The sequence below is a fragment of the Hemitrygon akajei genome, chromosome 1 (genome assembly GCF_048418815.1).
Source record: "Hemitrygon akajei chromosome 1, sHemAka1.3, whole genome shotgun sequence".
NCBI lineage: Eukaryota > Metazoa > Chordata > Chondrichthyes > Myliobatiformes > Dasyatidae > Hemitrygon > Hemitrygon akajei.
In genome coordinates this window covers 54,838,974-54,852,685 of record NC_133124.1, presented here as the reverse complement: position 1 = coordinate 54,852,685, position 13,712 = coordinate 54,838,974, and the positions used below count along the sequence as shown (strand labels likewise).

The window sequence follows — 13,712 nt, the reverse complement described above, 5'->3', positions numbered from 1 at the left end:
AAATGAATTAGGTTGATCAAGGCCCAGTCTCTAATCTTCAAATGAACTTGAATCATCGGTAAAATAATAATTCTCAAATTTTCTCTTTTCAAGGAGTTTCATTTAAGAATTGTGAGACCTTGGGTTCATTTTGCAGTGGTTTAATTCCCGGGCTTGCTTGAATTTATAGTGCCTTTGGATTATTCATGACCATTGTTGGCTAATGTCGTCATTCAAATGATCTTAACATGCTTATAATTAATCTTTTGTTGATATTTCATCCTTTAATGAAAACAACATATTCGATAATTTTTTTAAGCCTAGCTTTCTATGCAATGGCTATGTGCACATTCGAAATATTTTAGTGCAATGCTTTGCATTGTGAAAGGAACACAACTGTCTAAAGTTGCTGAGTAATGATACCATGTCAAAAACGGAACACTTTCCAAAAGGGGAGAAAGCCACTTAAGGTTTGAAGTATTTTCTGATTTCAGAATGAAGTACACAAATGCCTGAGAGTTCTTGAGTGCAATTTGATTAATGATTTTCCTTTTATGGTTTGCAGGATATGGCCATGCTGCTCCAGACACAGATGCAGGTAAAGCTTTTTGCATGTTTTATGCTGTGCTGGGAATACCACTGACCCTAGTCATGTTCCAGAGTCTGGGAGAACGGATGAACACATTTGTCAAGTACCTTTTGAAACGGATAAAGAAATGCCTCGGCATGAAAAGCACAGATGTGTCAATGGAGAACATGGTGACTGTGGGTTTCTTCTCCTGCATGGGGACCCTATGCATTGGAGCAGCTGCCTTCGCACATTATGAAGACTGGAACTTCTTTCATGCATATTACTATTGCTTTATTACATTGACTACAATAGGGTTTGGGGACTTTGTGGCCCTCCAGAAAGATAAGGCCCTGCAAAAAAGGCCGCTCTACGTGGCTTTTAGCTTTATGTATATTTTAGTTGGTTTAACGGTTATTGGAGCTTTTCTCAACTTGGTGGTTCTCAGGTTTTTGACCATGAACAGTGAAGATGAGCGGCGGGATGCCGAAGAGCGAGCTTCTTTGGCAGGGAATAGGAACAGCATGATCATCCATATCCAGGAGGATGCCCAACAGGGCCGACAGAGGTACAAAACTGAAGTCACAGACCTGCAGTCTGTTTGCTCCTGCATGTGCTACAGGTCCCACGAGTATACCAATCAGGTGGTATCACACCAGAATTCCTTCAGTTCGCAATTAAACCCTCATTACTTTCACTCAGTATCTTACAAGATAGAAGAAATTTCGCCGAGTACACTGAAAAACAGTCTGTTCCCATCCCCTGTGAGCTCTGTGTCACCCGGTTTACACAGCTTCAATGAAAACCACAGGCTCATGAGAAGGAGGAAGTCCATTTGAAACTCTTTTCATTTTGATTTATTATTGAACGTGCTGGAGAAGAAGCAGCAAAAAAAAAAGCCTTTCTCTGAGACTCAGAAACCAAGCATGAAGCATGGTTAGTAACAGCTCCACAGCAGCGACAATATGCCTTACAGGTGGCAGCTGGAGTTTTAGGGACAAGCAACACACTGGGTATCCATCAAATCTACTTGCAAATGGACATTTTGATTGGTATTAATGTGCTTGAGAGGAACATTAAATTGTTAAAATGAAAGCGTATTCTGGATGAAAATGAGGAAACAATGCATTAGGTATTAATTTTGTAAAACAGTTTAAATACCACATTTCAGAATTAACTATCAGATCATAAGAACCCAAATTGTGTTGCTGAAATAGCATGCCTGTTAACACATGAAGCAGTCAGTATACCGGATATACCATTGTACTTTCAACAGCTGGCTCTTTAACACTGGATTGTGAAGTGCAGAAAGATCATTTTAGCATGCCAGTTAAAATGCATGCGCTTTGTAAAACTGGTATGCATTATAACTGAAAAGACAACTTAACTAGTAATGAAATTAATAATGCAATTAATATTTATTGATTTATGATGAGTATTTATGCTTTTTCAGCAATTCTGGCCATTTGCTATTTCTGGCCTTAAGTGAAGGGAGTAGAAATGAATGGCTAGAGTTGCATTTAGTTCTTTAGTTCAGCTAAGACTTGCATGACCTGGAATTAGTTTTTGAATGCCTGGATTAAGACAGTAAGAATAGAAAAAGAACAACAACAACAAAAGATTCCTCTCCAGAAGGTCTAACAGTTTTAAATGATTTAACTGTTATTCCCAAAGCTGATTAAATTTTTGCTGTACTATGAAATAGTTTAAATGATAGGAAGCTGTAACAACATGTTTACAACTCAAGCTAGATCTCAGACTCATGTATAAAATGTAATTATTGAGATTGCATCTTTTTGTAATGAATGCACTAATATGTATATATTTTACATTGTCTTTACAATTACTGCAGTCTTGTAAAATAATGCACTTTTCTATTTTTTTCATTAAAATATGGCACGTTTCAAAATGTACATTGTTGCTTTTATAACAAATGTACATGGTTAAGGAAAATACTGTAAATTTGCACCACAGGAACTAACTTCAGTGGTGTATTTTGTACAAAAACAGCCATCTATAGAGTTTTATCAATATATAATATATATTTAAAATTTGAATGAAAATGTACAGAGAAAATTTAACTGCTGGATTTAAGTATAAAGAGATGTTATAAATGGCAATATTTTGCATGCAATAAAAGGTACATTTTTGACAAGTACTGTGTGCAAAATGGCATTGAAAATTTTTCTTCAATCAGTCTTTTAGTTCTTGAATGCTTGTCAATTTCAATAAAATTGGATATGTGAGCAATGCCAACCTGATTGACATCATATCCTTTAGATGACACATTAGTAACACAAGGTTCAACAAGTATAACCAATATAGAAAGTGTTATTTTAAATGAGCCTACTGATTCTTTAGGTTGAATTGTTTTGGAATTGTTTGTTATGATCGCATCTTTTAAAATCTGGAGTCTTATTCTAATCTGACTGATGTCATATGATAAAGCCAACTGAGCTTATGTTGCATTTGCCACAATGCGGAGTGGATCAAAATCAGATTGTGGACCACAATTCCCTGCACGAGTGAATGCAAGTACAACAAACAGACACAGAAATGACATGCATATTTCAAATCTCTCTTTTCAGTACTTTCATTCACAGTAAGAAACAAATCTTTCTTGTAATGCAATGACACAAAGTGACCATCTTTGAGATAGTACCAGAATATTATTATTATTGGTCCATTGACGGACTGATGTGCAGCGGAACCTTTTGCAGATCTGGACAATTAGATAACATTATGATTCATCAGGCCATACTGACTGTTTGGAAAATAAGATACTCAAATTCATCACGTGTACCAGTCACCAACTTCCAAATAATTAGCCAGTTCTTTCTAAATGTGCCACTCTTATTTATACAAATTATTGTTAATGAGTAAAATATTTAAAATTTATCATTATTTTTTACTTTGCGAATTAAAACTTGTCATACTTGCAAGATTTGTGACTTTTGGTGCATGAATGCTAAGCATTACTAGTTCAACTAGGAATTGTCATGGTGAAGGAGTCAGGGTTGAGGGTGGTGGTAGGGTGGAATTGGTGATTTGATGGGGATAGGTGGGTCAGATGAAAGGCTGATATAAGATTGTTTATAAAGCTGATTATACATGATTTCCTTCAGATGTTTGGCCGCTGCCTTAACTTCCTTAGAAGTGCAGTTATTGATGCAGAGTTTCTAGTGAAGTCACAACAATACAGCAGCAGAAAGTTTGAGGGAAGTTGGAGCTATACAGCAGAAACTGATCTTTGGTTTAGTACAGGTATGTTAGAAAACTTATCACAGTTTGTGTAGCGGAAATCCAGGGCTGGTTGGAGTTTTGGGTAGAAACTGACATAAGGCTGACGCTCTACAGTAACGCCTCTAGTGGAGGGTTGTAATTAAAATGTGACAAATTTACACTGTCAGTTTCCTTTATAGAAACTTATAATTACCTAAAAATTAGATTTCATCCCCTTTTGGTGGGTGAACCAGTGTTGAATGTAGTGCTCATGCCCAATTAGATCACCAGCAAAACAAAACAATAAAAAGACTAAAAATATCTTAAGAACTGAGTTAGTGTGGTTATAACATGAGTTCGCACTTCCTAAATTGACAAAAATCAATTGAAAATACTTTATGACAATTTGCTACATAGCTTTCTGAGGAGAACAATAGTCCTTGAACTTACACTCATCACAGCAGCTTCACACATTATGGCTGCAGCAAAAAGGAAGGGAGACTTGGCTTAAGCTGCATTTTTGTAAATTAAATAAATGTCCAGAAGTAGGGATTGTGTGCTTTTGGGCTGGAATACCTGCAAGAGACACCGCAGAGAGAGTTGGAAGGAGGTGGCTCCAGCTATCTCCTCCAGATGTGAGAATCAGCACCTACTTAACTACTGAGAAACAGATCTCACAGCCTTCATAAGCTGTGTCAGTCTCAGTCATCATTGTAAAAAGTTAAAGAAGCCAGTTAAGCGAATAAGATAAAGTAGTTAAATGCTGAGTAATGCTGGTGAATCAGCAAAGGAGCATGTGAGGGATTATTACATGTGATCTGGGTTCTCTCGACTGGCTACTGGCTAATCAAGTTGGCAGTAAAACTTGGAATGCAGAGAACATCAGCTGGAAGTTAACAGGCTCCTTAAGAACAATGTCTCCCTATCAGGGAATCATGTAATAGCCATGTGATACAGCAAGGTGAGACTCATGATACTCTGCTGGGACTTCTCTTGTTAGCCTTCTTTTCCCTCCCGCTCTTCTGGGCCCTGCTGTTCTCCAGCCTGTGCTTCACAAGCCTCAAGCTCTGTGTCTGCATGCTGCTTTCTCTCTCTGGCACAGGCTGCTAAGAATCACAAGGTGAGCACACGGTGATGTGGTCTCCACACCATTTGGGCATATACATTGCAAGAAGCCCTCTGATTTACACAAGCTCTAGAATCTCTTATTCAAAAGGCAAACTGCATTTTCTATGATGATCCACCCTCTCACGGTATTTGCATGGGTCTCATTGACTGGTGTGCTCAGCAACTATGATAGGACCATAAATTGGAAAGGAAGGATCAACAATTGGCCTTCTAACAAAGGAGGATAAAAGCATCTTGAGTTCCCAGACTGAATCACTACCTGATGCACCATCAATAACTCTCCGAGACGTGAGGCGAGATATAGGCTTTTATTGGCTGGAAGAAAGAACAAGCAGCAATTGACCACCATACTACATCCTGGAGACTGAGACCAGGGCTCAGGCTCCAATCGCCTTTATACCGGGGTCAGTGGGAGGAGCCACAGGAGCAGTCAGCGGGGGGGGCGTGTCCAGACAGGTAAATGTAGTTCACCACACTACCACTCAACTCTTGGTGTGTCAGAAAATGTAGAAGAGGTTTGGCCTAAATGCAGAGCAGTGGAGTCGACAAAGTGATAAGCAATAACTTTAATAATAAACTGCAAAATAACAAGCCACCATGGGCCACAAAACAGGAGAGAATGGATACTATGAATGAAAAGGACTTGGTTTAAATTGGCTGCAAGTGATGAGTTGGAAACAAGTACTAGGTGATAGCTGTTAGCTGGACGGGGACTGGGAGTTGCCTGCCTGAGCAGAGCTGAGAGGACCTACCTCCTATGGCCTGAACCCACCAGCCCAGGAGGATCCAGATGGGTCTGGTGGAACTCCTCGATGAGTGATGGATCCAAGATGAAACTAGACGGCACCCAGGTCCTCTCCTCTGGGCCGTATCCTTCGCAGTCGATCAGGTAATGCACACCCTGTCCACAACAACATGGATCCATCAACCAGCGAACTGTGTACATGGGACCACCTTCCACCATCCTTGGTTAAGGAGGTGTAGGCTCTATGGCTTGAGGGGTCCATGGACAACAGGCTTGAGGCCGGACACATGGAAGGTAGGTGTGATCCTCAGGGACAGTGGCAGCTGGAGATGGTAAGTGACTGGGATGATGCTCTGGGTAATGTTAAAGGGACCATGAACCAGGGTGAGAGCCTGTGCGAGTCAGTGTGCACTTTCCCTGGGTCCATGGTTAAGCCTTGAGTGAAAGGACAATACCCAGGAAGGAAATGACTGAGGTGTGGAACTGGCATTTCTCTAACTTGCAGTACTGTTGGTTTTTGAGGAGACACTGAAGGATTGAATGGATGTGACAGATGTGGCCTTGCGGATTCTTTGAGAAAATGAACATGTTATCAAGTAGATGAGCACATACCTGTGGAGGATATCTCAGAGGATCTCATTAGTGAAAGCTTGGACTGCAGGAAAGTCCGAAAGGAATTACCATGTACTCATGGTGGTCAGTGGATGTTATTTTGCTGTCTTCTTCTCATCCTGCTGACAGATGTGGATCAGAAACATGAGAAAATCTGCAGATTCTGGAAATCCAAGGTAACACACATAACTCAGCAGGCCACACAGCATCTATGGAAAGGAATAAACAGTCGATAATTTAGGCCAAGGCCCTTCATGATGGCTGTTTATTCCTTCCATAGATGCCGTGTAGCCTGCTGAGATGTGGATCAGATTGTAGAGGTTCCGTGGAGTGTTGTGAATGAACTACCCATCAGGAGAGAAGGTAGTGGTCCTTAATGGTGGTTTTGTTGAGTCCACGGTAGTTGATGAGGGATGGAGACCCCATCATTCTTCTTGGCAAAGATGTATCCTACACTGGCTGAAGACAGGGATGGCGTAGTCCTTCAGTAAAGTAGTCATTTTTGGCTAGGGTCTCAGAATGGGAGAGGGAGAATAGACAACATCAGGGATGGGTAGTGCTCTAAAGTGCAGTCATATGATCTGTGAGGTGGCAGGCTGCTGGCTTCTCTTTCACTGAAGGTGATGGCTAAGTCGTGCTATTCCCGTGGGAGTCTAGTTAGATTGAGAATTTCCTCCATCTCCACAGATTTACAGGGTGAGGTCAAGTGAGGTTGTAGGCAGGTAGTCCAGTAGGTGGGACCTCAACTCAGCAGTGAACCGGATGACCAGGTAGAGTGAGGGTCGTGGGTGGAGATTCACAGATAAGCTAAGATGAGTGGAGTGGTTGGTGAGTCAATAAGGAGGAATTGAATGTAATTGCTGTGCTGTTTGATGCTCACGTGCACAGGCTGGCTGTATGCTTTGACCATCCCAGACCCCCAAGGGATGTCTGAGAAGGTCTGTTATGCAGAAGGGGTGAGATATAGGCTTGGTAGGGAGTCAAAGCTTCAAACACAGGGCCCAATCCAGAAAGTTGCCTGCTGCACCAGAATCCACCATAGCCTCCTGTGCATGTAGTTATTGGGGTGTTGAGGAGGACAGAGAGAGTGACTCAGGCTATGGTGCTGAAATGAAGGTCTGAGGGAACTTGCCAGATAGAAGGCCCCTTGTCTCTACCTGATGGTGCCATTTTCCTGGATGTTGTGAGCATTGGACGTATGGCTGATCGACTGCTCTGCAGTATGCACACAAGTTGTTTCTCTGCCGATGCTCACACTCTTGAGGGGCTAAGGGAGCTCTCCATCACTGCATGAGTTCTGGAGGCATTGATGATGAGGGTCCAGCAGCCTGAAGTGGTGCTGGGAATGGAATTAGGGCTCTGGCTGATGATTGGGGGGGTTTGCTCCATAAGATGCTTGTCAATACAGAGGACCAGTGTGAATAGGCTTTTGAGGTCGGTGGGCATCTCTTGGGCAGACTGCTTGACTTTCAAATGCTCTGAGAGACCATGATGTCAATGGGTCAGCAGCACTTTCACATTCCAGCTGTACTCACTGTGAGGGTCCTGAATTCTACAGTGCTGAGCGTGAGCCTTGACGCAGGTGAAGAATCTGATTTGCTGTCCCCCTTCCACTTCCAGGAACGTCGAAAACCCAGCGTATCCTCCTATTTATTGCAAACAGTGGTTTTATTGTCCCAGTTTGTGACAGCTCAGATCAGAGCTTTCCCAGTCAATAGAGGGATGACGAAGGCAATCTTGGCTCGGTCAGTAGATTACAGAGATGGCTGGAGCTCGAAGTGAAAGGAACTCTGGGACAGGAGAGTGAATCGTCGCAGTTTTCAGGCACCGGAATCTGAGGCTCCAAGAGGAGGCGGTTTGGCATGGGGTTGCTATATGGAGATGGAGAGTTGGTGGAGAATGGCAAGTAGATGATCAATGGTTTCCTGCTGCTTCTGGAATGTGTGCCCATGTCGACGGATGACTTCCTTTAGGTGAGCTAACTCTGCTGGGTCAATTGTTGGTTTGCTCATCCTGTCAGGAATTGTAGAGCAAGTTTGACCCTAGTGCAGATGAGCAGAGATGATTAAGCAGTGAGCAACAACTTTAATAATAGACTGGAAAATAACAAGCACGGGGGGGTCCACAAAGCAAGGGAGAACGGATACTTAACACAACAAGGGACTCATCTGATGAGTGAATGAGGATTGTGGATGAGAGCAAGGTTGAAATAGGCTGCAGGTGGTGAATTGAGAATGAGTGGCAGGTGCCTCCTATTAGTTGGACAGAGACTGGGAGATGCTTGTCTGTGGAGGCCTGACATGCCAGCTGATCCCATGTCATCATACGATTTATATACCTTTAACAGTCAATAGTACCAACTTACAACTCAAGTGGGTAATACAGTGCATTCCCGTTAATTGGGCTATTGATTAATGGGGCCGTCCTCTTTATTTTGGAAAATGCTTAGAGAACAAAAACTAATAAAAAATTGGCATAATTCCCTATGTTTATTTGGGACACTGTGCTGCTTAATTGGGTCCAGAGACTGTTGCCAAACAGGTTTTAAATAGTGTCAGTTGTGCGCACTTGTGTGGCCAATAGACGCTATACCGTGCTTAGAGCAAACAGTTTTTAAATAGCATCAGTGGCATAAATGTGGTTCTGCTCAAAAAGCAGTGATTTTTGTCACTGATAGTTGGCAAGAAATAAGCAGTAAGACAACTCAGAACTGTTTAGCTGTCTGTGATTAACTTGAATGTATTTTGAAGGTTCTCTGGAGTTGAGAGCTTTTTTTAGGATTCCTGTCTTAAAGGGAAGGCGTAAATGTTTCAAAGTTTTAGTAAAAATACAATGAGAATACAAATTCATTAATTCATGAATATAGACAAATGTGATATGAACAGAGACAGGCTAGCCCCTATTGACGTCAATGGGACTGAAGCTGAGAGTGTGACCAGTACGCATCACTAAGGATCTCACCTGAAATGTATATAGCATCTATGTGGGGACAAACACACAACAGCGCCCCTTTCACCTCAGACGGCTGCAGAAGTTTGGCATGAGCCTCCAGATCCTCAGGACTTTCTACATCGAGATAATCCTGATTGGTTGCGTCACTGCCTGGTACAGGAACTGTACTACCCTCAATCGCAGGGCACTGCATGAGTGGGGCAGACAGCCCAGCACATCTGTGGATGTGAGCTTTCCTCTATTCCAGACATTTACAACAGCAGAAGCACAAAAGGCCCCAGAGGATCATCAGAGACTCCAGCCATCCCAACCACAAACTGTTTCAGCTGCTTCCGTCTGGCGAACAGTACTGCAGCCTTAAGGCCAGGACCAGCAGGTTCTGGGACTGCTTCTTTCACCAGGCCATTGGATTTATCAATACATTGTTCCGATTGCATATTTGACTGTACATACAAAACAATTATGTATATAGTCTTAGTGTTTGGGCAACATCCTCCCACATTTCCCTTTCTTATTGTTTGTACATAGTGGTGGAGACGCAACATAAAGATTTTTACTCATGTTGTGAGATGGATGTAAGAAATAAAATTCTAATTATAGTTCATTTTGGGAGCACTAATAAGGCTAGGATATATATAATGAATGGCAGGGTCTTTAGAAGGACTGAGGAACATAAGGATCGTGGAGTACAATTCCATAAAACCTTGAAGGTGGTCCAACAGGTAGAGTATACCAGAACTTTCAGAGTGTCGGGGGCAGAAATGAGTGTAGTTGCTATTGCTAAGGAGAAGATACTTGAGAAGATGGAAGGTCTGGACTAGATGGTCTACACCCCAGGGTTCTCGAAAAGCTAGCTGAAAAGATTGTGGAGGCATTAGTAATGATCTTTCAAGAATCACACGATTCTGGAATGGTTCTTGAGGAATGGAAAATTTGAAATGTTACTCCACTGTTTAAGAAGGGAAGGAGGCAGAAGAAAGGAAATGATTGGTCAGTTAGCTTGATATCAGTTGTTGGGATGATGTTGGAGTCCGTTATTAAGGGCGAAATTTTGGGTTCTTGGAGGCACGTGATAAGACAGGTTAAAGTCAGCATGGTTTCCTTAAGGGGAAATTTTACCTGACAAATCTGTTGGAATTCTTTGAGGAAATATCAGGCAGGATAGACAAAAGGGAGTCAGTGGATTTTGCTTATTTGGATTTTTAGAAGGTACCACACATGAGGCTGCTTAACAAGATAAGAGCCCATGGTATTACAGGAAAGACACAAGCATGGTTAGAGTAGTGGCTGCCTGGCAGGAGGAAAAGACTGGGAATAAAGGGAACCTATTCTAGTTGGCTGCTGGTGACAAGTGATGTCACCAGGATTCAGTATCAAAACCACTTCTTTTCACATTATAGGTCAACAATTTGGATAATAGAATTGATGGCTTTGTGACCAAGTTTGCAGACAATACAGTGACTAGTGGAGGGGCAGATAGTGTTGAGGAAGGAAGCAGGAAGTCTGCAGAGGAACTTAGACAGATTGGAAGAGTGGTCAAAACAGTGACAGATGGAATATAGTATAGGGAGTAGTATGGTCATGCACTTTGGCAGAAGGGATAAAGACATCAACTATTATCTGAATGTGGAGAAAAGTCAAATTCAAATTCAAATCCGAAGTCCCTGTGCAGGATTCCTTAATAGTTAACTTGTAGGTTGAGTGGTTGGTAAGGAAAGCAAATGTAATGTTAGCATTCACTTTGAGAAGACTAGAATCTAAGAGCAAGGATTGGTGCTGAGGCTTTATAAGGCATTTGTCAGACCACACTTGGAGTATTGTAAGCAGTGTTGGGCCCCTTATCTAAGAAAAAAATGTGCTGGCATTGGAGAAGGTCCAGAGAATGTTCGCAAGAATGATTCTGAGAATGAGGAGTATTTGATAGCTCTGGACTTGTACTCACTGGGTTTTAGAAGAATGGGGGTGGGGGGGAGGAGGATCTCATTGAAACCTATTGAATATTGAAAGGTTAAACAGAGAGGATGTTTGCTATAGTGGGTGAGTCTAGGATCAAAAGGCACAGCCTCAGGATAGACAGACATCCATTTAGAACAGAGATGAGAAGGAATTTCATTATCCAGAGGTTGGTGAATCTGTGGGATTCATTGCTATGGATGGCTGTGGAGGCCAAGTCAATGAGCATATTTAATGCCGAGGTTGTTAGTTTCTTGGTTAGTCAAAGGTTACAGGGAGAAAGCAGGAGAATGGGGTTGAGAGGGGTATTAAATCAGCCATGATGGAATGGCAGAGTAGACTCGATGGACTGAGTGTTCTAATTCTGCTCCTATGTCTTATGGTTAAATGTGCTTCGGGAGACATATGGATAATTGTCTTCATTACATGGAGTATTAAATACAGAAGTGGTGAGTTTACACTTCAATTTTATAAATTCTTGGTCAGAGCTCAGCTACATGCTACAGGAAGGATATGAGTGTGCTAGTGAAGATGCAGAGGGATTTTAGTGGATGTTGCCTGGTGGGAACAATTCAATTATAAGAAAAAACTGGAGAAGCTAGGTCTGTTCTCTCTTGAGAGGACGAGTTTAAGAAAAGACATAACTGAGGTATATAAAATTATGAGAGGTATGGACAGCACAGAACGGAGAAAATTTTCCCTTTAGCAAAGATGGATAAAATTAGAGGGCATGGATTTAGGCAAAGGGGAATGAGTGATACGTTTTACCAAGAGTAAGCACGTGGAAAGCACTGTCTGAGAGAATGGTTGAAGCAGATTCAGCCAGACAACATCTCCCAGGTAACAAAAGACCACGTGCTTAGCCCCCTGCTCTACTTGCTTTACACATATGACCATGTTGCTAAGCACAGCTCCAATGCCATATTTCAATTTGCTGATGTCACTACTATTGTTGGCCGAATCAAAGGTGGTGATGAATCAGCATATAGGAGGAAGATTGGTAATCGGGCTGAGTGGTGCCACAATAACCACTCACTCAATGTCAGCAAGACCAAGAGGTTGGTTATTGACATCAGGAAGAGGAAACTGGAGGTCCATGAGCCAGTCCTCATTGGGGAATCAAAGGTGGAGAGGGTCAGCAACTTTAAATTCCTTGGTGTTATCAATTCAGAGGACCTATCCTGGCCCCAGCACCAAAGTGCAGTGCAAAGTAAGTACAGCATCACCTCTACTTCCTTAGGAGTTTGCGAAGATTTGTTTTGACATCTAGTACTTTGACAAACTTTTATACGAGGGGTGATTGATAAGTTCGTGGTCTAAGGTAGAAGGAGTCAATTTTAGAAAACCTAGCACATTTATTTTTTAACATGGTCCCCTCCTACATTTGCAGACTTAGTCCAGTGGTCGTGGACCATACGGATCTTGGACCTCCAGAAAGTGTCCACAGTTGGGTGATTGATAAGTTCATGGCCTAGAAGGAGATGAGTTATACAGCTCTCATTACATGCACATTCAGGTCAATTCTTCGAGTGATTATGCAGAAAGTTTGAAGTTAATAACTCATCTCCTAACTTAGGCCACAAACTTATCAATCACCCCTCGTAGATGTGTGGTGGAGAGTATATTGACTGGTTCTGTCACAGTCTGGTATGGAAACACCAATACCCTTGAATAGAAAATCCTACAAAAAGTCATCAATCATGGATAAAGTCCCCCCCCCCCCCCTCCACTGAGCACATTTACACAAAACATTGTTGCAGGAAAGTAGCATCAATCATCAAGGACCCTCGCTGCCCAGGTCATGCTTTCTTCTCACAGTTGCCATCAGGAAGAAGATACAGGAGACTCAGCACTCACACCACCAGCTTCAGAAACAGTTATTACCCCCCAATCATCAGGTTCTTGAACCAGCAGGGATAAATTCATTCAACCGCTTGCTCCATCACTGAAATGTTCCCACAATCTATGGACTCACTTTCAAGGACACTTCACCTCATGTTCTCAATATTTATTGCTTATTAATTCATCAATTCTCTTTTTTGTTTTCACAGTTTGTTGTCTTTTGCACGTTAGTTGTCTATCCACCCTGTTCGATTAGGTCTTTCAGTGATTCTAATATGGCCCTCAAGAAATCGAATCTCATGGTTGTATATGGTGACATATCTATGTGCAGTATGTTGCAGATAATAAATTTACTTTGAACTTTGGACAGCATTTAAAAAGTGTCTGGATGAGCACTTGAATTGCCTGGGCAGAGATGGCTCTGAACCATGTGATGGGTGATGAGATTAATATGTAATGGGGTCTTCAGGTCAGCATGGATGAGTTAAGCAAAATGACATATTTTTATTCTATAATTCTATGAAGGCAAACTAATCTAAAGCATCATTCTTCGAATCTCTGCAAGGCATAACAATGAGACACTGATGCAAAGCTACTAACATGTCTCATTCAGTCAATACTTGAAAATGATTTACCTTCTAGTTGTTAGAGTGCGTCAGTAGTCAGCATCATGGTCATTTAGATATGGCTTTTGCTACGGGCATACAGTGT

At 41.9% G+C, this 13,712-nt stretch overlaps 1 protein-coding gene across 1 annotated transcript in view; it reads left to right on the top strand.

Moving 5' to 3' along the window:
* kcnk9 (potassium channel, subfamily K, member 9) overlaps positions 1-2,643 on the top strand; it is a 91,883-nt gene extending 89,240 nt beyond the window's left edge. The window contains exon 2 of the mRNA XM_073043409.1: positions 545-2,643. Coding sequence (XP_072899510.1) covers positions 545-1,386 — 842 coding nt within the window. The 3' untranslated portion in view covers positions 1,387-2,643. The remainder of the gene's footprint in view (positions 1-544) is intronic.
* The last annotated feature ends 11,069 nt before the right edge of the window (positions 2,644-13,712 follow it).